Source organism: Hydra vulgaris, chromosome 15, assembly GCF_038396675.1.
Source record: "Hydra vulgaris chromosome 15, alternate assembly HydraT2T_AEP".
NCBI lineage: Eukaryota > Metazoa > Cnidaria > Hydrozoa > Anthoathecata > Hydridae > Hydra > Hydra vulgaris.
The window spans coordinates 11,153,978-11,179,972 of record NC_088934.1 but is presented as its reverse complement, the minus strand read 5'-3'; the positions used below and the strand labels follow the sequence as shown (position 1 = coordinate 11,179,972).

At 28.2% G+C, this 25,995-nt stretch overlaps 1 protein-coding gene across 1 annotated transcript; it reads right to left on the bottom strand.

Moving 5' to 3' along the window:
- Nucleotides 1-2,682: 2,682 nt before the first annotated feature.
- LOC136091758 (uncharacterized) lies at nt 2,683-25,586 on the bottom strand. The gene is made up of 4 exons (XM_065819468.1): nt 25,397-25,586; nt 25,095-25,181; nt 9,182-9,876; nt 2,683-3,861 (listed from the first exon to the last, which is right to left on the bottom strand). The coding sequence occupies exons 1-4, from the start codon at nt 25,584-25,586 to the stop codon at nt 2,683-2,685; spliced, it is 2,151 nt and encodes a 716-aa protein (XP_065675540.1).
- Nucleotides 25,587-25,995: the final 409 nt, after the last annotated feature.

Sequence of the window (25,995 nt, the reverse complement as noted above, 5' to 3'; positions counted from 1 at the left end):
TGCACGGTAAGAGTTGTTTGGAGTTGATATTGGATTCCTGATTATAACTAATTGGGTTGTTTAAAAATTTTAGTAATCCAATTAAATTGGCATTTCTGCGTTCTTCAATTCTCTTCTGCGCAGATTGAAACTGTTTATTAGCTATCAAATTTTTTTTCTCCGCCAAATCATCCAAGATGAATATCATAACACCTTCTGCGTCAAGTAGAGTAGCATTAATTCTGCCAAGTCTTTCTATTCCAACTTTTATCGGTTGCAGAGAAATTGTTATGACATTTATAATCGCATATTCATCTTCGGAGATATTCAGAACTTCTTTTAAATCAATCATTGCTTTTAGTATACATGTCTTTACTTTAAAGAATCTTTCTAGCATTGCAACAAGACAATTCCACCTTGTTTTGACATCTAATATCAGCTTCAGTTCTTTATGAAACATAGATTTTACGTTGATTTGTAAAACGTCATTTTTAAGAGATGATTTGCGGAACATTCGAACCACTTTTCGAACCTTCTGAATAGTTAAGGCTATATTTACGCTATTGTAAATCATTAATAAACGTAACACCTGTTGAGCTGTATGACTCATCATTACAGTCAAAGACATGATCAAACTCATCGTAATCACTCAAACTTTCATCGGAATCTTGCAACTGCGATTCAATATATTTTGTTGAAGAGTCTGACTTTTTGTAAAGAACATCACATACTGCCAAATGAAGTCCGTGGGGATAACACAGCTAATGTTCAATACCACTTAGCCGTCCAAATTTCTTCATTACGAATGCTCCGTCGGTGACACTAACTATGATGTACTTTTTAATTGATAAACTGAAATATGACAGTTTGTTTTCAACCAGATCGACAATTTTTTCTGCAGGAAGTGATCCTTTTTCGTCAATTTACGTTTTTTATCGTTAGACGAATATACGTTGATTTTTTAAAGACATATATTCGTCTAACGATAAAAAAAATCGCGACCTGCTAGGTATTTCTTTTGTTATCTCTAAAACCATTGTTTTAGCTAAATCATATTGTTTTTTTAACATACTCATGACATGGGATGAATTTTTTGGTAATAATATTGTAATAAATGCCTTTTTCAGACAATGATTTTCTAATAAATTCACTTTTTGTTATGGCATTTATTAAGATGCCATCCACCGTTGATAGCTTTGACACAATTTCCTCGATAGTCTGCTGTTTAACAAACAATGTGATTTTCTTTTGCACAATTTTAATTTCCGAACCATTATCTTCATGCAGACGCTTCATATTTAAATCAAAATCATTATGTGCGTTTTTTAAATGACGAAGGAGCCCACCTGTCGTAAATCCTTTGCACATTATCTTTACATTGCACTTTTTGCAAATTGCAGATTCGCCAGATTTTTCTTTAAAAAATTACTGCCATGCTTTTGATCCATTTACATAGACATGGTATAACTAAATTGAATCGTAAAACAACTTAAGGTAAAGTTATAAATATTTCTTACATATGTATGTTATCTTACGTAAATACAAATACAAAAATTATTAAATATTTCAATACAGAAAAAGTTTAACTTTTCAATAATTTAGTTTAAAGTTTAAAAATCAAACTTACTGTTTTCGTCTCAAGAAATCTTTTTTATATTTTATATAACGAGAAAAAAGAAAACATCGCATCGTTTCAATAACACTTCTTGTTGAGCTTGGCTTTAATATAAGATATGAACACATAAAAATGTAACTAAATGCAATAATATTTTTCTTATTTTTGGTCGAATTAGTTCAAACAGTCATCATATGTAAGATAAAAAAATTTTGTTCCGGGATATAACAGTGATATCCCGGGAAATCCTGCTGCCACTTTTATCACCGGGATCCCGCTTTTAAAATTGCAATTGCAGTAAATCCTCCTCTTGACCTAAAATTCTATCTTAGATAATCACGATTGTCGACGATAGTCACGCTAGATTCACGCTATATATATATATATATATATATATATATATATATATATATATATATATATATATATATATATATATATATATATATATATAAATTATGTTAGTGTATTTTACAAATAGAGTGCTCAATGTTCTTAAAGAACAGAGTAATAATAAATTAGTAAAAAACACTTATCTAACTTTTATCTTCTACTTTAAGTTTCACCATTGCTGGATCAACAGGAATGATCAAGCAATGATGATTCTGATGATCTAGCAATATGATCCAGGAATAAAACTATTCCTGATGATCCAGCAACGGTGAAACTTCAAGTCGAAGATAAAAGTTAGATAAGTGTTTTTTACTAATTTATATATATATATATATATATATATATATATATATATATATATATATATATATATATATATATATATATATATATATATATATATATATATATATATGTATATATATATTGCTGTTGTATGATTTAGTATTAAAAATACTAAATTCTTGATTGTTGTAAAGTGCTCAATATTTAAGAAAATTTATATTTTTTCAAAAACAGAGCGTTTTATAATTAAATATTAGAAAAAACAACTTTTAATGGAACTTAAAGTTTCATGCCTATCGGCAATCATCAGCCATGAAGTACAAAATCAAAAATATAAAAAACCGTTTAAAAATTACAAACTCCGGTAGAATGAGTTCTGACGTTATATTACAAGAAGACGTAATGGAAAACTAATCTCCGCTATCAAATAATGAAAGGAGAAATTTATTTTTGTGTCTGCATTTAGAAACTAATTCACCTCTTTTGTTTAGCAGATTTTTCCCTTTGTAAAATAATATTTCGAATTTCTCATTTAAACAAAGCTTACAAATTTTTGACGCAGGATTGTATGATTTACAGCGTTTAATAATTTTCCATTTGATTGAAGTTGTAAAATTGTTTTCTTTTAACTCCCATACTTCCTTAGACAATTCAGTGTCGTTTTTGTATTTTTTTATGTTTAAAGATTTTTGATGGTTCGCATAACGTAGCTTAAATGAGGTTTCGCTTATCCCAATGTATACTTTATCGTTGTATTGAGGTTTGTTTGAGCTTACGGTGGCTTGGTAAACGATATTGTTAGACAAGCAATTGTTGTTCAGTGGACAAAGAGATTTTTTAATGCAATTGCAGGCTTTTTCTGATAATTTTAGATCACCATATAAAATATTTTTGTTGCGTAAGTTGATAATAGATTTGATGTTAGGCATACAGGAGTAGCTTATTTTAATTGTGTTTCTGTTAAATATTTTGTGTAGTTGGTGGTTTTTAGGAAAATGCTTGTCAATTAGGGTTAAAAAGCGTTGACCAATTTTGGTTGTAACATTTATACTAAATGGAGGATTGTACCAGATTATGTTTCGTTTGCGGTTATTTTTTGGAACATTATTTATGCTTGGTTTATATGTCAATTTATAAATGTAACCCGATTGCTTTAATGCGTCATCATAAAGGTGTGTCGATTTATTAAAAATAACTTCACTTGATGAGCTGGCGGACAATTTTAGCTCGATATTTTTTGGAAGATTATTTATTATGCTAGGTGGATGGTTAGAATCAGCATGCACATAACTTAGGTTATTTTTAGGCTTGCAGTATGGTTGAAAAGAATTTTGAGTAAGATTAAAAGTTAAATCAAGGTAGTTAACAATTTTAAGATTGCAATTGATAGAGATGTTGAGATTGTTACGTTTGAAAACTTGAACGACATGCTTTTTTATTTGTTCCATTTGATGGCCATTTTTGTTCTTAAAAACAGCTAACCCGTCATCTCGATATAAACCAAAATCATTTTTGTTGTAAAACTGCGAAAGTTGATCTAAAAGAAAAATCCCAACTAGTTCGCAAACTTCCGCTCTATCAATTGCAATCTTAAAATTGTTAACTACCTTGATTTAACTTTTAATCTTACTCAAAATTCTTTTCAACCATACTGCAAGCCTAAAAATAACCTAAGTTATGTGCATGCTGATTCTAACCATCCACCTAGCATAATAAATAATCTTCCAAAAAATATCGAGCTAAAATTGTCCGCCAGCTCATCAAGTGAAGTTATTTTTAATAAATCGACACACCTTTATGATGACGCATTAAAGCAATCGGGTTACATTTATAAATTGACATATAAACCAAGCATAAATAATGTTCCAAAAAATAACCGCAAACGAAACATAATCTGGTACAATCCTCCATTTAGTATAAATGTTACAACCAAAATTGGTCAACGCTTTTTAACCCTAATTGACAAGCATTTTCCTAAAAACCACCAACTACACAAAATATTTAACAGAAACACAATTAAAATAAGCTACTCCTGTATGCCTAACATCAAATCTATTATCAACTTACGCAACAAAAATATTTTATATGGTGATCTAAAATTATCAGAAAAAGCCTGCAATTGCATTAAAAAATCTCTTTGTCCACTGAACAACAATTGCTTGTCTAACAATATCGTTTACCAAGCCACCGTAAGCTCAAACAAACCTCAATACAACGATAAAGTATACATTGGGATAAGCGAAACCTCATTTAAGCTACGTTATGCGAACCATCAAAAATCTTTAAACATAAAAAAATACAAAAACGACACTGAATTGTCTAAGGAAGTATGGGAGTTAAAAGAAAACAATTTTACAACTTCAATCAAATGGAAAATTATTAAACGCTGTAAATCATACAATCCTGCGTCAAAAATTTGTAAGCTTTGTTTAAATGAGAAATTCGAAATATTATTTTACAAAGGGAAAAATCTGCTAAACAAAAGAGGTGAATTAGTTTCTAAATGCAGACACAAAAATAAATTTCTCCTTTCATTATTTGATAGCGGAGATTAGTTTTCCATTACGTCTTCTTGTAATATAACGTCAGAACTCATTCTACCGGAGTTTGTAATTTTTAAACGGTTTTTTATATTTTTGATTTTGTACTTCATGGCTGATGATTGCCGATAGGCATGAAACTTTAAGTTCCATTAAAAGTTGTTTTTTCTAATATTTAATTATAAAACGCTCTGTTTTTGAAAAAATATAAATTTTCTTAAATATTGAGCACTTTACAACAATCAAGAATTTAGTATTTTTAATACTAAATCATACAACAGCAATATATATATACATATATATATATATATATATATATATATATATATATATATATATATATATATATATATATATATATATATATATATATATATATATATATATATAAATTAGTAAAAAACACTTATCTAACTTTTATCTTCGACTTGAAGTTTCACCGTTGCTGGATCATCAGGAAGAGTTCTATATAGTTATACAATGAATTATTAATCATATATATATATATATATATATATATATATATATATATATATATATATATATATATATATATATATATATATATAAATTAGTAAAAAACACTTATCTAACTTTTATCTTCGACTTGAAGTTTCACTGTTGCTGGATCATCAGGAAGAGTTCTATATAGTTATACAATGAATTAATAATCATATATATATATATATATATATATATATATATATATATATATATATATATATATATATATATATATATATATATATGTATTATATATATATATATATATATATATATATATATATATATATATATATATGTATATATATATATATATAAATTAGTAAAAAACACTTATCTAACTTTTATCTTCGACTAGAAGTTTCACCATTGCTGGATCATCAGGAAGAGTTCAGAACTCTTCCTGATGATCCAGCAATGGTGAAACTTCAAGTCGAAGATAAAAGTTAGATAAGTGTTTTTTACTAATTTATTATTGCTCTGTTCTTTAAGAACATTGAGCACTCTATTTGTAAAATACACTAACATAATTTACATATATATATATATATATATATATATATATATATATATATATATATATATATATATATATATATATATATATACATATATATATATATATATATATATATATATTATATATTATATATATATATATATATATATATATATATATATATATATATATATATATATATATATATATATATACATATATATATATATATATATATATATATATATATATATATATATATATATATATATATATATATATATATATATGATTTATAATTCATTGTATGACTATTATAAAATTAAATATATATATTTATAATTCGCAACCGGACTCGAAAACCAGTTACTTTAATGGAACACAATAGGCCGTAGGAGCATTAGGGAAGAAGGAAAAAAGATTATACTAGAGTAAGCATAAGAAATAAAATTAGAAGATGTTGGACAGATATCCAGTATCAGAGCACAAAGTTAAAGCAAAATAGCATATATTATTTTTTGTTTACGTACATTTCAGCAGCATTTTAGTAAAAGCAAAAAACAGGGGAGCTTGTACAATAAAGTAGAAAGGGCTTATGTTTATCCCTCAGTCGGTTGATATACTCGCGGCCAGACCTTAACCGACACCTCGCATAAGGAGGAGTGCGTATGAACAGCAGCAGAATGCCACCTCAAGATTAATCACCATAGCGATAGACCAAATATATGATCCTAAGGGCATTGACTGGTAAGGATGAGAATATATTACAATTATTATTCTGATTAATGAAGTTTAAATTTAAAGGTAGAGCACATAAAAAATTAAATAAAGTTATCCCATCTTATTTTGACATATTAAAACTATTTTAACATCTATTGTTGTTAAATTATTTATTTATTTAATTGATTATGCTACGTATAAATTTATTTTATATCAAAAATTAGTAAAGAATTTTATATATTTTGATAGAAACAAGGTAACGTGAAACAATTTGGCCCAAAATATCCAAAGTGTGTAAACGAGATATGGTAATCGAGGTCTACTAAATAAACGCATGTGTGTTTATGTCTTTTATACTGAGAAATAATTTTAATCTATGAGCTAATCAACAGGTATGTGAGTATTGATATGGATCAATACGTGAGTAAATCTCATAAAGCTAAATGGAATCAAGTGAAAAAAGTAAAAAGAGAAAAAATTTTTCGCCAACGCGGGATGTTCGGATACACATACAATTAATTTATTAATCTTAGTTTATAAAATGCCTGCTGCTCTTGCCTCAGTATAAAAACATATTAAACCAATTTATGAGAATTAACTTTTGTTATACACTAGAAAATAAAAAATTTAAAAAATTAGAGCCTGTGATAGGGGTGCGCGTGCGTGCGTGCATGAGAAATATTTTCGTGAGAACAATTTTAGAAGCGAGCCTTAGGACAAAGAGAAAAACAAAGATAGAGAAAATATATATAAGAAAGATAAAGGAAAAGTATTTATAAGACCTCAGACTGGAACTAGAGAAGAAGTGACTAATGGAAAATATTTTATAAAGAGTGAAAAACATTTATAAATTTGTACACGTATATTTATCTCATTACTTATAAAAAATATTAGGGATAGGTGGCCTTAAATGTTTTGGCGCATAAAAACAAAAAACTGCGCGCTTAAAAAATGCTCAAAAAACAGGGGATATAAAACGCATAAATACAAAAGGCCGTATGGAAAAACTGTGTGTATACATCATGGCGCAATTAAAGCTTGAGCCGAAATGTGTACCTATGCCTCACTTATCTAATTTATGAACTTAAAAAATAGAGGAGTTAAAACCTTAAGAAGTAAATTTAAATAAAATTTAGACTTGAAAAGGTGTGTGGGTATATGTGTATGCTTACTGAGATGATTTATACTCTTAGCCTTAGAAAATTCAATATACATTAAAACAGAACCTTAGTATTGTAGACATAAAAACTTAAAAAGCACCTAAGCATAGTAGATATATTTTTGACACACAAACCGTTAGTGCTTACTAACGACAAAACATTATAAGGTAACATATCATAATGGTGTAATTTTGAAAACAGTAAATAGACAAAAACCTAGTTACTAATTCGGAATACGAAAAGCCAAAAATATTTTTTTATTAAAAAAGCGGACATACAAGCAAATAAAATAATTATTAAGCAAATATATTAGAATTAGCGCATGTGGGACTCAAAAAGATACGCATAAAAATACATTAGTGAAAAAAGCAAACGAATTAGGTAGTGTAAATACCAGATTCTCATCAGGAAATGGTTATGGTATTGACCCTTTTGAGGGGGTCTCTACCCTGGTATTTTAACGTTTCGAATGTTTAATTTGCTAACTAACTTCCATCTTTGAAAACTCGAACGCTACTGTGACATGATTGCTTCGTATGTATAACTGACCAGTTCACACAAAATGTATAAGATGTGTGTGGTGATAAAAGACAAATGAGGTATTATTATTATTATTATTATTTAGTGATCAAATACAAATACAATAATCTATTTATAATTTGATAAAGAGGTGCTACACCAGGCCCCCAGATATGACATGGAGATACAGAAGCTACAGACAAAGCAGCAATTGTATTTACAAAGTTACTTTCTTATGTTGTTTTTGAAAGCGTTGATGGATTGAGCGTTCACTGCTTCTTGCGAAAGCGCATTCCATGGGGCGACAACTCTATTTGAAAAAAAGTTATACCACTCCTCGCAGTTTTTTACCATCTGACGTTCTAGTTTATGGTTATGGCCTCTTAGAATATACTTATCTTTACTTTTTGAAATTTTTTGCGGAACGACAAAACTAACAAGCTTGAGTTTACGAGTGATTTTGAATTGCTCGATAAGATCTGCTCTTTTGCGGCGTTCTTCAAGAGTTGTTAAACCGAGCCGTTGGAGTCGATATTCATAGGTCATGTGTTTAATAGTCGATATTGTTTTTGTTGCTCGATGGTGGACTTGCTCGAGAATGGTAATGTCTGATTTTAAATGCGGTGACCAGGCTTGTACTGCAAACTCAAGATGGGGGCCATTCGAGACCATCGGTTTCTTCGAGAGGACGACGGGTGCCGTCGACATTTGACATTGAGTATTTGTACGTTGACTTGTTACATCCGCGCCCTAACATGCATTACTTTGCATTTCTCAACGTTGAAATGCAAGAGCCAAATATGTGACCATTTGACTGCTCTGTCAACGTCATCTTGGAGAGTGATGTTGTCCGACTCCTTTTTAATTATCCCTATTATTTTGCTGTCGTCGGAAACAGTTTCATATGATGAGTAATACTGTCCGGCAGGTCGTTTACAAAGATTACGAATAGCAATGGGCCCAAGACCGAGTCTTGAGGTACTCCACTAGTGACTGCTTTCCATTCAGAAGTAATGCCGTTTATAACCACTCGTTGACATCGATTGCTTAGCCAAGCTGCGATCCAGTCAAGAAGAGCGCCTTGAATACCGTACGCTCTCAGCTTATGAAGAAGGCGTTTATGTGGTACTTTGTCAAACGCCTTTGCAAAGTCTGTGTAAATGATGTCTACTGCTTGTCTGCAGTGAGTTGCTTCCGTCATGATATCCCGAGTTTCTAAAAGGTTTGATACACATCCCTTACGATGAACAAAGCCATGCTGATTTGGAGAAATTAGACCATTAGCAACGCAGTGTTCCATTATTCTTTTTTGTAAAATACTTTCCATAATTTTGCAAGGTATGGAAGTGAGCAAGACTGGCCGGTAGTTGGATGCTTTAAGCCTACTCCCCTTCTTGAAAATAGGTGTTACATTCGATTTTTTCCATAATTCAGGAACTACACCAGTTGCAAACGAGCACTTATAGATAAGCAAAAGAGGCTTGGTAAAGGTAGCTGAACATTTACTAAGGACCCTTGGATGTAATCCATCGTAGCCGGTTGATTTTCTTTCATCAAGGTTGTTTAGGCATTTTTGTACTATATCGATAGAGAAACTTGCTGGATCGATGACACAAACTGCTTCAGTACGACTTTCAAAGCCTGGCATTGAACCTTCGGGCTCTAAAACAAAGACTGATTGAAAATAATTGTTTAACGATGCGCTTATATCGCCGGTATCGGTTGTGATGTTCTTATTGACTGTCTCAAGCGATGTAATGTTGTTACTGACCCTCTGCTTGCTTCTTACATATGCATGTAAGCGTTTAGGGTTGCTTTCGGAATCCCTGACAAGTAGCTCTTCGTGCTTCTGCCTGCCAGCTTTGACGATTTTTTTAACTTTTTTGCAGGCAGTGCGATGCGATATTTTGAGAGATTTGTTCGTATCTCGACCTGCATTAATGTACTTGGCCTACGAGGTGCGTTTAGCTTTGACTGCCTCAATAAGTTCTGGTGTTACCCATTGCTCCTGTTTTTCTGTAAAGGGAGTAGTAGTTGATGGAATGTGTAGGTTAGTGGCTTCATTATACACGTTTGCTAGAAGCTGGTACTCATCGTTTGCATTTAGTCCAATGAATACTATTTCACGAAGCAGTGTCCTTGGCCCATTGGAGTGTCACCAAGAGAATCGCCTTGTTTAATGAAGATTACACGGTCTGGCTCATTTGTTATAATAAGATCGAGTGTGCTAGTAAGCTCGACGTGTCAACTACAACGGTAGGTTGGGAATGTGATAAGCTGAGTTAAGTGACATTCATCAAGGCACTTCTGGAACCTGATGTCGCCTTGACGCTCACCTCTCACGTGAGCAACAGTTGCAATTCCGCCGTTAACTTCGATAGACTCATAAGACGTATGGCTAAAATTGAAATCGCCATGCAGTAGCATTGCAGAGCAGTTTATATTAGGCAGTATCTGTTGAGTGGTAGTGATTGATGTGATACACTGAGTAAGAACTTGATTATTTTCGTTGTGTGGACGATATAAGCAGCCGAGGAGAAATGATTCTTGACCCAGTTTTATTTTTCGCCAGATTTGCTCAATTGATGTTGAGCTGAGTAGAACTAACTTCGCTGACTATGATACCGTCTCTTGTGTAAATTGCAACTCCACCGCCCCTCTTGTTTCTGTCATGGCGATGTGGTTGGTAGCCACGTGCGGTAACGTCTGATAAATCTGTGAACCAAGTTTCCGCAAAAAATATGACGTGTGGCCGGCTGAATATATGTAGAGCTGATAGTCTAGCAAAAAGCTTTTAGCGTTTTTCATTGTTGAGTGAACATGGGTTGTTTGCCCAGTAACTTAGATGGCTAGGTGAGACTGTAGAAGCGTTGAGTTGTATCGGTTTTATTTTTGCTTTAGTTATTGGTCTAGGACGTCTAGTTGGCAGTGGAGATTTTCTGAGTTAGAAGCGGCTGTGTGGTTAGCGTAGTCTGACAAAGCTCTGGCTGGGGATGAAAATACGTAGCACTGATTGGACGTTGATTCGATGACATCGATGCAACAGATGCGACCTGTTCTTCGATGTATAACATTCCGAAACGGATTATCGAGAATATTAACAGCGGCAAGTTTGTCGTTAAGCTTTTTGAGTTGGATGCGTGTGGTGTTAAACTCGGTTTGTTGCTATAGCGTTCTGTCTTCGCATACGTAGACACCCTTGTATATCTCTTGCTTGTGGTGTGCGCATTTTTTGAGTATTTCCGCTCGAGATGAAAGATTTGATAACGAAACCTGGATAATGTTCGAGTTTGACAGTTTTGTTTTGTTTTTGCTCGATTTGAGGCGGTTAACACGTGCGTTAGCAGTAGCATCCTCCAATCCTGTTGCTACAAAAAAATCCTCAACAAGCTTTTTATCGTCTACAGTACTAGACTTTTTAAGACCGACTACAATGACATTTAACTCGCGACTTCGAATATTTTTATTTTGAGCAGCGATAAAAGTACTTAACGTTCTGGTAACTTTTCATGAGAGTAGCATTTAAACCCTTTAGATCTACTGCCGCTTTAAAAGCGTTGGTAGCTATTACTTCGATTGCTGACATAATTAGCGATGAAATGCAATTAATAATTGCAAGTTTTTAAATTTTTAATATTTGATACAATTTATTACAAATTTTAAAAATTTAATTAAAATTTCAATAAAATTGATACTTTATATGATTATATGAATATACCTTAATATAATAAATTTATACGAATATGACTTACTAATATTAGTAATTTGATTACAAATATAAGTAATATATTTATTAATTGATAATAAATTTTGGATTTTGTCAAGGCACAAAAAATGCGGAAAAAAAAAATTTAGAAAAAGGTTAAAAATTTATTTCAAAACTTATTGCATAGAACAATAGATTAGAAAATCGTTTACGCGCTTAAACGTTGGCGGTAAAACCACGAGCAAAAATGGAAAAGTTTACAAAACTCTTTAAAATAAGGAAAAAAAAAAAAAAAAAAAAAAAAAAAAAATTTGTAAACTATGTAAAAATATAAGCGAACTAAAGCGTAAATAAAATCTTAGTCACAACTATTTTTATAATAATAATATATAAATAAAAATATATAAAATAAAATATAAGTATATAAGTATAGGTATATATAAATATAGTTGCGCGAAGTACGACAAAACTGTTATTTTAGACACTAATATAGGCAGTATAATATACTATGATTTGAAAGTAGAAAATAATTTATAAGCTAATAAGATGCAGCAATAATAGAGAAGAAATAATGTTAGAAAAAAGAGAATATGAGGTAAAGGAAATAAAAAGATTACGAAAAAAACAAAATATATAAAATTTCGAAACTTACGCTCGAACAAAAACACGTCTTATCGACTCCTATATATCGGATCATGAGGTAGTTAGTTTCAAATTGCAAAACGTGCAAGGTGATTAGCTTCTAATTCGGGAACGTGTAAGATGAGCCAAATCCAATAAAAAATTCATTATGTTTAATCTAATATGAGACAAGTGAGCATAGATGACTGTAATTATGTGATATTTTATGAAAAATTGGATCTAATTTGGTAGAAATGTGCTAACAATTTATGGTTTTATGTTTAATGATGAGACGGCTCAGGGTTATTATAAGTGTATTTTGAATTATAATTATATGATGATATATATTATAGTTATATTATCAGTATTAATGATTATAAACTAATAATCCAGTGTCTATTGCACCCAATGTCTACATCATTGTAAAGTAGGTTTTGACATTTTTGCTTTTGTGTTTTGTTTAACGATTTATCACTTTTTTTCAGGATTTTCTTCATGAGTTTAAGCTCATTACTCATTATATGGGTTCAATTACCCATAATACGTTAGTCATTGTAATTAATAAATTAGGAAATAGTTATTTGTGAAATATTGTAGTCAATAATAACTTTAACTTGGCTAATAATTAAAATTGCTCGACAAATAAGGTTCCTTATTACAATTGCTCTCTCTCTCACTCTCTCTCTCTCTCTTTCTCTCTCTCTCTCTCTCTCTCTCTCTCTCTCTCTCTCTCTCTCTCTCCTTATATATATATATATATATATATATATATATATATATATATATATATATATATATATATATATATATATATATATTTTTACTTACTCTCTCAAAAATATCCCGATCCCAGACAAATAAAGTTATACTATTTCATTAATAGACAAAGTAGAACATTTTATTAAAAGAATTCGTTGGAAAGCCCATTTTTTCTTAGAATCTGAAAAAAATAAAAACCCTTTAATTGAAAAAAAACAGAATGAAAATTATGGATTCAAAACAAAAAACGCCCCACCATTTATTTCTAACCTGAAAAATTTTGAAAATGATTTATTACACTTAATTAAAACTATAAATTTTCAAAACATAAATAATGAATTTCAAAAACAATTAAAACTAGACATTAATAATATAAAATTGAACCCTAATATTTTAGTTTTTGCTGACAAAACAAGCAATATTTACCAAATTACCCCAGAAACTCATCAAAAAATACTGCGCGATAATATTTCTAATAATTATACAAAAGCACCAAAAAACTTGGATAACGCCATTAATTTAGAATCTCAAAACATCGCCAAAAATATTAATTTAGATGCGAGAATTGAATCAGTTGCACCAGCGCAAGCGTTTGTTTCGCTAAAAGATCACAAACCAAATTTTCAAAATAAACTCCCTTGTAGGCTACTAGTACCCTCAAAAAGTGAACTAGGGCACGTTAGTAAAATAAAACTAGACAAAATTAATGACTCTATTCGGAAAAAATTAGGTTTACATCAGTGGAAAAATACCACTGATGTTATAGATTGGTTTTCTAAAATTAACAATAAAAATGAATGCACATTTATACAATTTGATATTGTTGATTTTTACCCCTCAATTACAGCAGAAATTTTAGATAAAACAATAGAATTTAAAAAATCCCATTTAGAAATTACTGAGGACACTATCCGTATAATTAAGCACTGCAGAAAAAATTTACTCTATTTTGATAAGGAAACGTGGAAGAAAAAAACCACGCACGAATGCTTTGATGTAACAATGGGAAGTTACGACGGAGCAAAAATTTGCGAACTTGTAGGTTTATATATTTTAAATACCCTAGCTAAAATAATCCAAATTAATCAATTAGGTCTTTATCGCGACGACGGTTTAATAATAATGCATAAAAAATCAGGGCCACAACTCGATAAAATTAGAAAAGATATTATTAAAGTTTTTAAAAATATTGGCTTCCAAATTGAAATAAATATAAATTTAAAAATAGTGAATTTTCTTGATGTCACATTTAACCTCTCAGAAAGTTCCTATAAGCTCTACAATAAACCTAATGACGAATTATTGTATATTAATGTGAATTCGAACCATCCCCCTCAAATTCTAAAACAAATTCCATTTTCAATTAACAATAGGCTGAACCAAAACTCTTCTAATGAAAATATTTTTAACTCCTCTAAACGCGTTTATGAAGATGCCCTTAAAAAAAGTGGCTTTCAAAATTTCGAGCTAAAATTTGAAAAGAAAATTGCAAAAAAAGCGTAATAGAAATAGAAACATAATTTGGTTTAACCCCCCGTACAGCAAAAATGTTTCAACAAATATAGGTAAAATTTTTCTAAAATTAGTAGACAAACATTTTCCTCCCTCTAATAAATTACATAAGAATTTTAACAGAAATACCATTAAAGTAAGTTATAGTTGTACAAAAAATTTAAAAAGAATTATAAAAGGCCACAACTACGCGTTAATTAATAAAAATGAACATATAAAAGAAAAAAACACTGATTATTGTAATTGTAAACAAAAAATAGATTGCCCTCTAAATGGAAAATGCCTTTCGAAAAATGTAATTTACAAGTGCATTGTTTCCTCACAAAAATAACCCTAATAAACAATATATTGGCTTAACGGAGGGAATGGAAAAAACACAAAAAATATTCAAAAGAGACTATGCTGTCAAAATATATTTGGGATTTAAAAAAATAATAATAAAAATTTTAATTTACAATGGTCTATTCTAAAATCTGCCCTTGCCTATAATAACATTTCCAAAAAATGTATGCTATGTTTGCAAGAAAAATTTGAAACAATTACTCATTTAAATCAAGAAAATTTGTTAAATAAAAAATCTGAATTAATTTCTAAATGTAGGCACGAAAATAAATACCTCTTAAAAAATTATAAAAACAAATGACCAAATTTAACTATCCCATTCCAAAGAAAATTATTTAATAATAATTACTTTCTGTAACTTCCCGTTAACAAAAAAATATAGTAATTAAAATTTTTTTAAAAATAATTTATAACTTCCTGTAAAATATTTTTTTTCTATAAATTGAATTTTTTTTGAGATTTAGTAACTCTTCCTGATGATCCAGCAATGGTGAAACTTCAAGTAGAAGATAAAAGTTAGATAAGTGTTTTTTACCAATTTATTATTGCTCTGTTCGTTAAGAACATTGAGCACTCTATTTGTAAAATACACTAACATAATTTACATATATATATATATATATATATATATATATATATATATATATATATATATATATATACATATACATATATATATTTGTATTTATATATATATATATTTTTTTTTTCAGAAAATGTTTGAAGAAAGTTAGAAGATACTAAAAACCTTGGTATAATGCAAGCCGAAGCGATTTACTTAATTCATTCAATCGACAAAAGACGGCGTGTAAATCGCAAAAGAAAAAATAATATTTTCAATATTTATTTTAAATGTATTTATTAATAACATTTATTTAAAATAAATTTATTTTGCTACACGTTTTTTAATTTCATAAAATTTCGTTATAATAGTTTATGGTAAATCCCACATAGGTTATAGGTGGAAAACATCACATGTAAAAGATCAAAAATGCTACACATTTTGAATCACAAATGAGATAAAGTAGCAAATACCAGATTAAATTAAGTCTCTCTGATAGCTTCGATGATTAACTTTGAATTACGATTTAAGTAATTTTTGAATTAAAGAATTTTCAAAAACTATCGTAGAAGCATTCGGACTTTCATTTATCTAGTATTGACTACTTTTATACCATTTGGATTAAAATATATGTGGCATTTAAGACCTAAAACATGTAGTATTTTCCACCTATATCCCATGTAGGATTTACCATATAAAACCCATGTGGGATTTAACATACGAAACCCACATGGGACAAAATAATAATCCCCACATGGGTTACAAATGGAAAAAATCCACTTGTGCGCATTTTCACTGGGACGTCTCGCCAAACATTTTATGTTTTAATTGCATTTATTAAAAAATGGAAATAAATTTTTTTTTTAAATTTGAAAGAGATTTTTTTTCGAAACAAGCAGTAATTTTAGTATACGGCCAAGTATTGAAAAAATGTTGTATAAATGAAAAGTTATTCAACGTGCAGTACAACTGCATCGCAGTGGAAAACCTCAGTTTATCTCAGTTTTAATATATGAAGAGTTAGAAAAAAATAAATCTAACCTGACATTACGTCAAAAAAAAATTTTTGTAGAGAAAATTTAACACAACTGTTGTTTTCAGATTTACCAATGCATGTTGCTTGTATACGTTTAATATATTTAGTGCTAAAATTGCAGTGCGGCAAGTTTCTCGACTTAAACAACTATAAACTTTGCAATATGTTCTGCAATAATTTGAAAACATACAGATGATTAGCTTGAGGATCTAGAAAACAACTAATATTTGTATCAGTGCTCACGTAGATCACAAATATATTGTCTTTGATACTGAAAAAAGCCGTTGAAAATGAAAGCCTTTAATTTTTTGTGCTTGATAAATTTTTTCCCATTTTACAAACTTTCCATCAGATAGTGACACTTGTCATCAAGCATATCGCGTATTATTTTTTTGCATATGCAAGGACTTAAAAAGCGTACAATCTGTTCTTTAGCTTTTGAGTGTTGGAGCTAAATTTTAAAAGTGAAGTCTTATGGATCAATATTGCATAAAAGATACTTTTTTATAAACACGTTAGCAGCATGGCCATCAAATGTCAAGAATGTAACGGTTCCATTTCAAACTTTAGTGAATTTTAGCAATGCACTGCTAAACCAAATGATTTTTGGTAATTCGCAACTTTAATGCTTTAAGCCTGGGAGTTCGCAACTTTAATACTTTCCGTTAAGCTTTTTTTATGTATAATCAAAATGTTTCGCACAATGCTTAAAGTAATTCCAAATTAAACTCATGATAGAGTTGATTTATTTATTTCATCTTTTCTATTTAAGTTCTTGGAATACTACTGATTTATGAGAAGCTTTTTCTTAAGTAGAATAGTTATCCACTTTTTATCTTAAATCTGAGTTTTTGATTTTGATTTGAAACGTTTAAAAAATTGAAAAAAAAAAAAAAAAAGACAATAAGTCTACATTTTCATTGTCTTAAGGCAAAAAATTATTTGTTGTACCATATAACTGAGGATACCTATAAAATGCAAAGACTTTTGCACAATCTCTGGCAGCACATATATATAGGCAAAATAAGATGGCATGATAACAAAATATAATTTATTTATCTGTGTTTAATGACTTATCATGGTTACCATGGAGTTTCAGTGGATCTTTATAGGCCTTTACTAACAGATTTTAAATTTCGTATTTTAAAATTCGTTTAACTTGTCTAAAATAAAAATATTTCATTTTTTGAAAGTGACCACGCAAAGTTTTCAAAGCCCGTAAAATCATGACGGTTAAGGGGAGAAGGGAAGTTTACATGGTCATATCTTTCTAAAACTAAAAGATTATTAGATAAAGTTGAAAACTTAATAATAAATATTAGTTTAATGTTTAATTATAAACTATGCATAACATTTATTGTTCTCACATTTGGGGTTCAGGGCACAACTTTTTGTTTTCTGTTGTTTTTGATTAAATATCAATGAGTGCATTGATCACTTTATCATCAAACTTGGTTCGACCAATTTTAAAATAAATTTTGAGTGTGCATACTTGGCCATCTTCAAACTTTTATTCTAGGTACAAACTTTGTAGATTTACTACCTGTGATACGATACTATTTTTATCTGTCTTGCTAAACTCGAATGATTCTTTCTTGTGTTGTCATAAAGTCGAAAGAAATGAAAGATATATGGTTTTAAATTAATTTAAATGATATTGTCATCAATGACTACATTCAGTGGAATATTTCTCATTTTCTTTATTCTTTATACTTTTGTTAATACTCTGACTTGATGCTCCATCAAATACAGACTTTAAATAGAATACCTTTATCTTTAAAGACACAAATAAAGTTTACACTTCTGCCTCAGATGAAATTTTTTTTTAATCCCTGCTACTTTTTGAATCCATGATAGAGTGTGGTTTATAGTAAAGGAAATTTAACTAATGTTTTAGTTTTAACTAAATCTTGACGATAACAGTCAGATTTAGCTTCAATTATCAAACTCTACACTTTCTAAAGTAGTATATGAAGAGTTAAATATAAATTGCCTATATAGAAATGGTGATCGATAAAAATTTATTGTGGCTTCCCCACATAACCAGCTGTTACAAAAAACGCAGTTCAAAAAACTCATGATAAGGTTCTTTAAACAATACGCCTATAAACAACAATGAAAATATTGAAAATATTTACTAATTTCTAGCTCAAATCGACTTGATCACAAAGCGATAAAAGGAAAACCGAATTAATATTATATCAGAACACTGATTATCAAAGTATGACTATTCCATAATAAAAATTATTTGAAAAAATACTTCATAACAAAAAATTATTTGAAATATATTTTTCCTACTTTTACCAGGCTAATAAACACGAGCAGGATAGTTTGATGGAACTGTGTTTCTTATTCAAAAACGTATGTTTAAAGCGCCATTACATTTTTACGAATATAATCATATAATTGCAACAAGCCTCGAAACAAATTACACTAACATCACCTTGGTTGACATTTATTATTTGTTGTTACATAATAATTGAACTTTGTTTTTGGTGGACGTAATCAAAGTTCTGACTCTAAGATCATATACCAAGACCATAGACTACAAAAGGTGTCCTACATTGATCACATAACTTTTATAAGTTTTACGTCTGTTTTGTATTCCAATTGAATTATCATTTGCCATACAACCTTTTCGTAATCTAATCATTTGTGACGTAACCCCTTTTTCATCTTAAAATACCAATGACCATTTACCAGGATTAATTGAAATTGGATTCATTAGACAATGCTTCGAAAAAACATTTACAAAGTAACAGAAGATAACAGCATTCCAAAGAATGTCTAAATATAACTTTAAATACTAGTTTTGAAAGTCTTAACTTTACTAATAATGATTTAGAACTTCCTGCCATTATTTATACAAGAAAAAATGATCTCTGCATTCAAAATCTTGAGTGAAACTCCGGAGTTTGGAAAAATTCTCGCCTTTTTTTCAAAAAGAAATCGAGCTGGTTTCGAAAAAGAATTAAACTTGCTGCCTTTTAATCTTAACCGGATGTCATGAATATGTTTCCGCTGCACAATCAAAAATGCTCAAATAATAACCTCTACAAAAAATAATTAAAAAAACAGATACAAAAAACCTTTGAAACACTTTCAGAAATATAAAGAATCTTGTTCACTATAAACAATAAGAATGAAAAAGACTCAATTTCAAAAGAGTTTGCTAATAGTTTTGAAAGTCGTTTAAAAACTAAACCATTGACGCACATCTTTGCAAATTGAGACAAAAAGTATCCAATAAAAATTTAAAAACTGTTTCTACTTCTTCTTACTTAAAGTTGAACAAAACCAAGGTCGCCATTAGAATCTCTTCAGAAAATTTGAAAAATGTGAGTTGTGAAGCACTGACAGAATTGCTAGTAAGATTCTTTAATTTTTTTAATTATTCATAGACAGACACTAAAATCGATATCTACATCACTTATTATACAAATTTAACTTTCTTTTTTGCACCATACAAACTCTATGGTTTAAAAAGTAAGGTTCTCTATTACAGGAGCAAAGTTATACAATGAAGAAATCTTTCTAACTGTACAAAGTATATTAACAATTAAATTAAACTAATCAGCAGTAGAAGAAGAAGGTAGAGGGTTTTCTCAGGTAAATATAGAAACAAATGAAAATACGTGTGTTATAAGGAGGAAAAAAAACTGTGAACACTGCCTCTTACGCCAAAGATGTCCAGCTGAATATGAGGATAAAAAATAAATAAATAAACAAATTGTAGAATATCAAATATCCGGGCAGTAATCCAATCTTTAATTCAATCTGGAACTCGATTTGCTTATTCAAAATATGTTTTTTAGAAATACAAAAAACTAGCCGTTTCGACACTAATGTATGGTCCTTTGAGAACATAACTTTGATTTAATGCAAAAGCTTGATATAGTTGGTACAAGTAAGTCCTAAACATTTTCAAACACAGTAAAAATTATATTAATCTCTTATTTTTTTATTCAGGATATATTAACAATCTTTCAACAAAGCAAGCTAAACTTATTTATTTCCGAGTGACCAATAAAATAATATTTAATATTGTTAAGTCGCAGCTAAAATATTGAAATTTTTCCACATTCCACATTGCTCCACACACTTTTTAGATGGTGCAAAGGAGTTGTGCAATAGTCATGAAAAAAATGTAAAGCATGTAATGCAAAGCAGAAAAAAAAAAAATTTACTAAGAATCTTCAAGAATACTCGTGAAGAAAAAATTCCATAATGATCTTATTTATTTGTTTGTTTATCTATATACAAATACAGTTTTTATAAACCTTTTTTTTTAATCTTAATTCACTCACTTAATTGTGGTTATAACCCTCTTTCAACTCTATAACTCCGAAACAAGAACCTTGGCCAATAAGGCCGCTGCGCAGAGATACAAGTTAAGCGCGGTTCTACCAAGGACGTGGTGAGGATCTAACTTATATATATATATATATATATATATATATATATATATATATATATATATATATATATATATATATATATATATATATATATATATATATATATATATATATATATATATATATATATATATATATATATATATATATATATATATATATATATATATGTGTGTGTGTGTGTGAAGACCTCAGTGGAAAAACCGGCGTTGTCACATTTAAAAAGTATTAAGAAAGTATTTGTTGATCATTAATAAATGTCTTTATTAAAGCAAAGAAAAAAAATTTTTGTATAAAAAATTACAAAATGTTTTGTTTTGAATAAATTTTAAATAAAATAATTATAATATAAATTTTTTTAAATTGCTTAGTTTCATTTGCTTTAAATAAAGACTTTTATTAATGATCAATAAATAGTTTCTCAATACTTTTTAAATGTAACAACGCCGGTTTTTCCACTGAGGTCTTCATATGTAAATATATATATATATATATATATATATTATATATATATATATATATATATATATATATATATATATATATATATATATACATATATATATATATATATATATATTTATATATATATATATATATATATATATATATATATATATATATATATATATATATATATATATATATATATATATATGACATACATATACAATAAAATAAGTTGAACGAGTAAAAGAAAGTTTTGTCTGATTTACAATTATCGTATAATATGAACGTAAATATATAAACTAAAAGATAATACATATTATTGTTTTATGTAGAAAAATTACATTTCTTTTTTTCTAAATATAATTTACCTTACTGGTATAAAATAATGGATGATATTTACTGGTCATATATAGTAGATGTTTTATAGAAGTTTTTTAACAAATATTCAATAGTAAAAGTAATAAAGAATAATTTACATTAACAATCACAAATTAATTTTTAAAAAAATGGCTGGATGTACCGAACTTGTCCATGTATAACTTCACAAGTCTGAAACTAATATTAGCTAATCTTTGCATTACATTGTTTCATCAACTATTTCAATACTTGAGCTGAACCAAGAAAACTTAAAAAAATATTTTTTCAACAAAACACGCGTTTAGACTTGTATAAGACAAAATAAAAATAAACATGTAAAACCATTTATTAGAGACATGGAAATAATGAATATATATAAAAAATAAACCTTAACAAAAATTTTTTTAATGTATAAGTACAATAAAAGATTGGTTTCGAAAAATTTTAATAACAAATTACAAAAAATGCGAGATATGTATGGAAAATCTGCATAAAAAAGTGGATTTATAAAAACAGACAGGAGCTCAAAGAGGATACACTTCCTACGGTCACTCGGTGTAGTTAAGGCGATTTACAAAATATTTGAATTCTTTTATTTGGAATGAACATGATTTTATGAGCGTATTATGTTCAAACAAAAGCTTTAGATGTTGTATTTATTTTGCCTCAAATTTAATATTTAAAGAAACTTTTCTTTTTTATATATAATTTTCAAAATCTTTTTACTACTCCTAATAGTGAATCTAAAGAACACCATTTTGAAGTCTTTAGCTCACTTTCGCTCATCGGCGTTAACATGAATTTAGTTAAAATCTTTTATAAAAGTGCCTTAACCCACTATTGATCTTAGTTCTAATCGGTTCTGACGTATATTAACTGTATATAGTTGTCCAAATACAATATTTTTATCAATTTCACAAAAAATACTAGATCATAAAGATCATATTATTTAAATATGATATTCATTTTACCTAAAAAAACTTATTTATTTAAAATCTTATTCAAATTTGGGCAAGCGATTGTGATTTTAAGAAGATTTGTTTTTAAAAAAAAAGAGTCTTCGGTTTAGGTTTTTTCGATAGAAACAATTATATTTTACGATACCGCAAAATTTATCATTGTAATTCTTTTCATAATTCACAGACCTGATCATTTAACGAAAATATGTTGTAATCAATAAAATATCATACAGACGCAATAATATTTTAAAATTGCCTTAACTACACCGAGCACACGTTTTTAAAATTTTTTTATGTAAACGTAATTTTATTATCTTATTATAGAAGCTGCAAAATAAACGTTTAAAAAAAGAATAAGTTGTTGTTTTACTCTTGATCGTCGTCCAATAGTTCGTTTAATATTTTTATCTTGGCGTCAATAAATATCAATAACCGTTTTTCTTGCTTGAAACATGAATTGAAATTTAAGCCTAGGCCCAGATCACCATAAGCAAAGTAGATAAACTTTACAAAATAAAAAATTTGATTTTACTTTACTTCGAAAAAAAAATAATTAATGATTATCTTATCATTTGATCTTTTTGTATATTTTTTGACGTTGATCAACATAAAACAAAAAAATATACAAAAGATTAAATAAATTTTACTGAGATGAAAAGTTAAAAACTATTCATGTTGAGGTAGGAGTAAAGCTGCTCAAATAAATGTCGCGTGTTTTCCGATGTTTTATATTTACATTCTCTAAAGAAAAACATTTTTTTCATTTTTTTTTTTTTCAGTTTTGCAAAATGTTTGATTAGTATAAGTGAAATATAAACAAATTTGTTTTGACAGGACTTTTTCTATTTCTGTGATACGTTAAAAAATTTGTGTAATGAGCATATAGTATTTTTGAGATTGATCAAGAATTTTCCGAAAAAGCAAAAAAAATTGTTGTTTTGGTCAGAAGAAAGAAAAAATAATGAAAAGGTTACTTTATTTTTTTTTATTTTTTGGATAAAATAAAAATCACTTTACTTTCAAGTGTTAGTCATTAGAATCGAATTTCTTGATTTTTTTCTCCAAGCGTACATCCAATGTATATGTTTTTGTGAATAGAAAAATATAGTAGGTTCAATATTCAGTAGGTTGAAAATTCAGTAGGTCAGCAATTTTGTAGGTCGGAAAATTAGTAGTACATATTTTAATTAGGTGTAAATTATAAAAAACAAAAATTTTCGATTGAAAATCAAAAGCGTCATAATCTACGATTTACGAAATTTCAAAGTTAGGTTGAGTTAGGCCAACCAGGTTTTGGTACCAAAGGTAGACCAACCAGCTTGGACCACCATTTTTTTTCGAAAAAACGTTTCAATTTTTTAGCAACGTTATAAGACTATATATATATATATATATATATATATATAATATATATATATATATATATATATATATATATATATATATATATATATATATATACATATATATATATATATATATATATATTATATATATATATATATATATATACATATATATATGTATATATATATATATGTATATATATATATATGTATATATATATGTATATATATATATATATATATATATATGTATATATATATATATATATATATATATATATATATATATATATATATATATATATATATGTCAGGTATATCAGTAACGGATTCATGAAAGGTGGGATAAAGGGAGGGGGGATGAAACCACAAACAAGCGAAGAGCCATTTTTTACCACAAACACGCTTTTTTAGCCGTAAAGTATATATATACATATATATATATATATATATATATATATATATATATATATATATATATATATATATATATATATATATATGTATATATATATATATATGTATATATTCTTAGGGAGATAGATATATAATCTTTTTCGTCAATATAAATTTTTTACAAAAGTGTTAACGTAACAAATTGACTGAAGCAAGTAGATTAGATGGTCTTATCATCTTATCATATATATAATCATCTTATCATATGTATCATCTTGTATATCTTGTACATCTTGTACGAGAGTATATATATATATATATATATATATATATATATATATATATATATATATATATATATATATATATATATATATAAATATATATATAAACTAATTTAAAACATCAGATAATACGAGTTCTTTCAATAATAAATAATTTATTTGAAATTTTTTTTGTTGTTGAAATTTTTGCCGGATTATAGACGCCGGCATCAGCATATACTATAATATAATTACAAAATTATATTATAGTATATGCTGATACCGTAAAATAACAACAAAAATTTTTAATTTTGACGTCATCTTTATAATGGTTTCTTTTACTTAAATATCAAAAAATAAAGTCCAAAAATTTGTTATAACTTATTGTCGATTGTCCTAATTCATACCACAGTACATTGGAGTACATTGACGTTTTTGTATCTCCAAGCCTTAACGGACTTTTGTTTCTAATTTTTTATCCTCAACTCTAAGTGTTTCTGCTTTATCCCATTCAATGTCCTCATTGCAATTTACTTTACGCAAAGCTAATGCAGACTGGTTTAACTTGCCTACAGTCAAATGTTTTTGGCGTTGTTGAACCCTTGTTCCTATTTGAAGTTTTGATTCACCGACACTTTGGAGCATTTGCACTTAATGAAATAGATACCAGGTTGGCTGTTGCGTGTTAACTTTGATTTATTTTTAGGCGTTAATAGCGTTTTTAGGTTAGCATTTGATTTAAAAACAGTTCTGTAACCAGCTTTTCAGAATATTCTTCTAAGTCTGGGAGATATTATTGGTATCCATGGTAAAGAGATTGTAGGAAGGTTATTAGAGTTTGATAGAATTTCATTTTTATTTGCTAAACGTTTTTTTCGAACCTGATTAAAAAATATCTTTGAGCATTTTTTAATTGTACCCAGTTTCAGTAAACACTTGAATTAAAATTTTTATCTCATCTTTTAAATGATTTTTGCTGCATATTTTGCTGCTCTGTGTATGTATCCGTTAACTATTACTTTTAAAATTTTGGACATTGTGATTAGAATGAGCT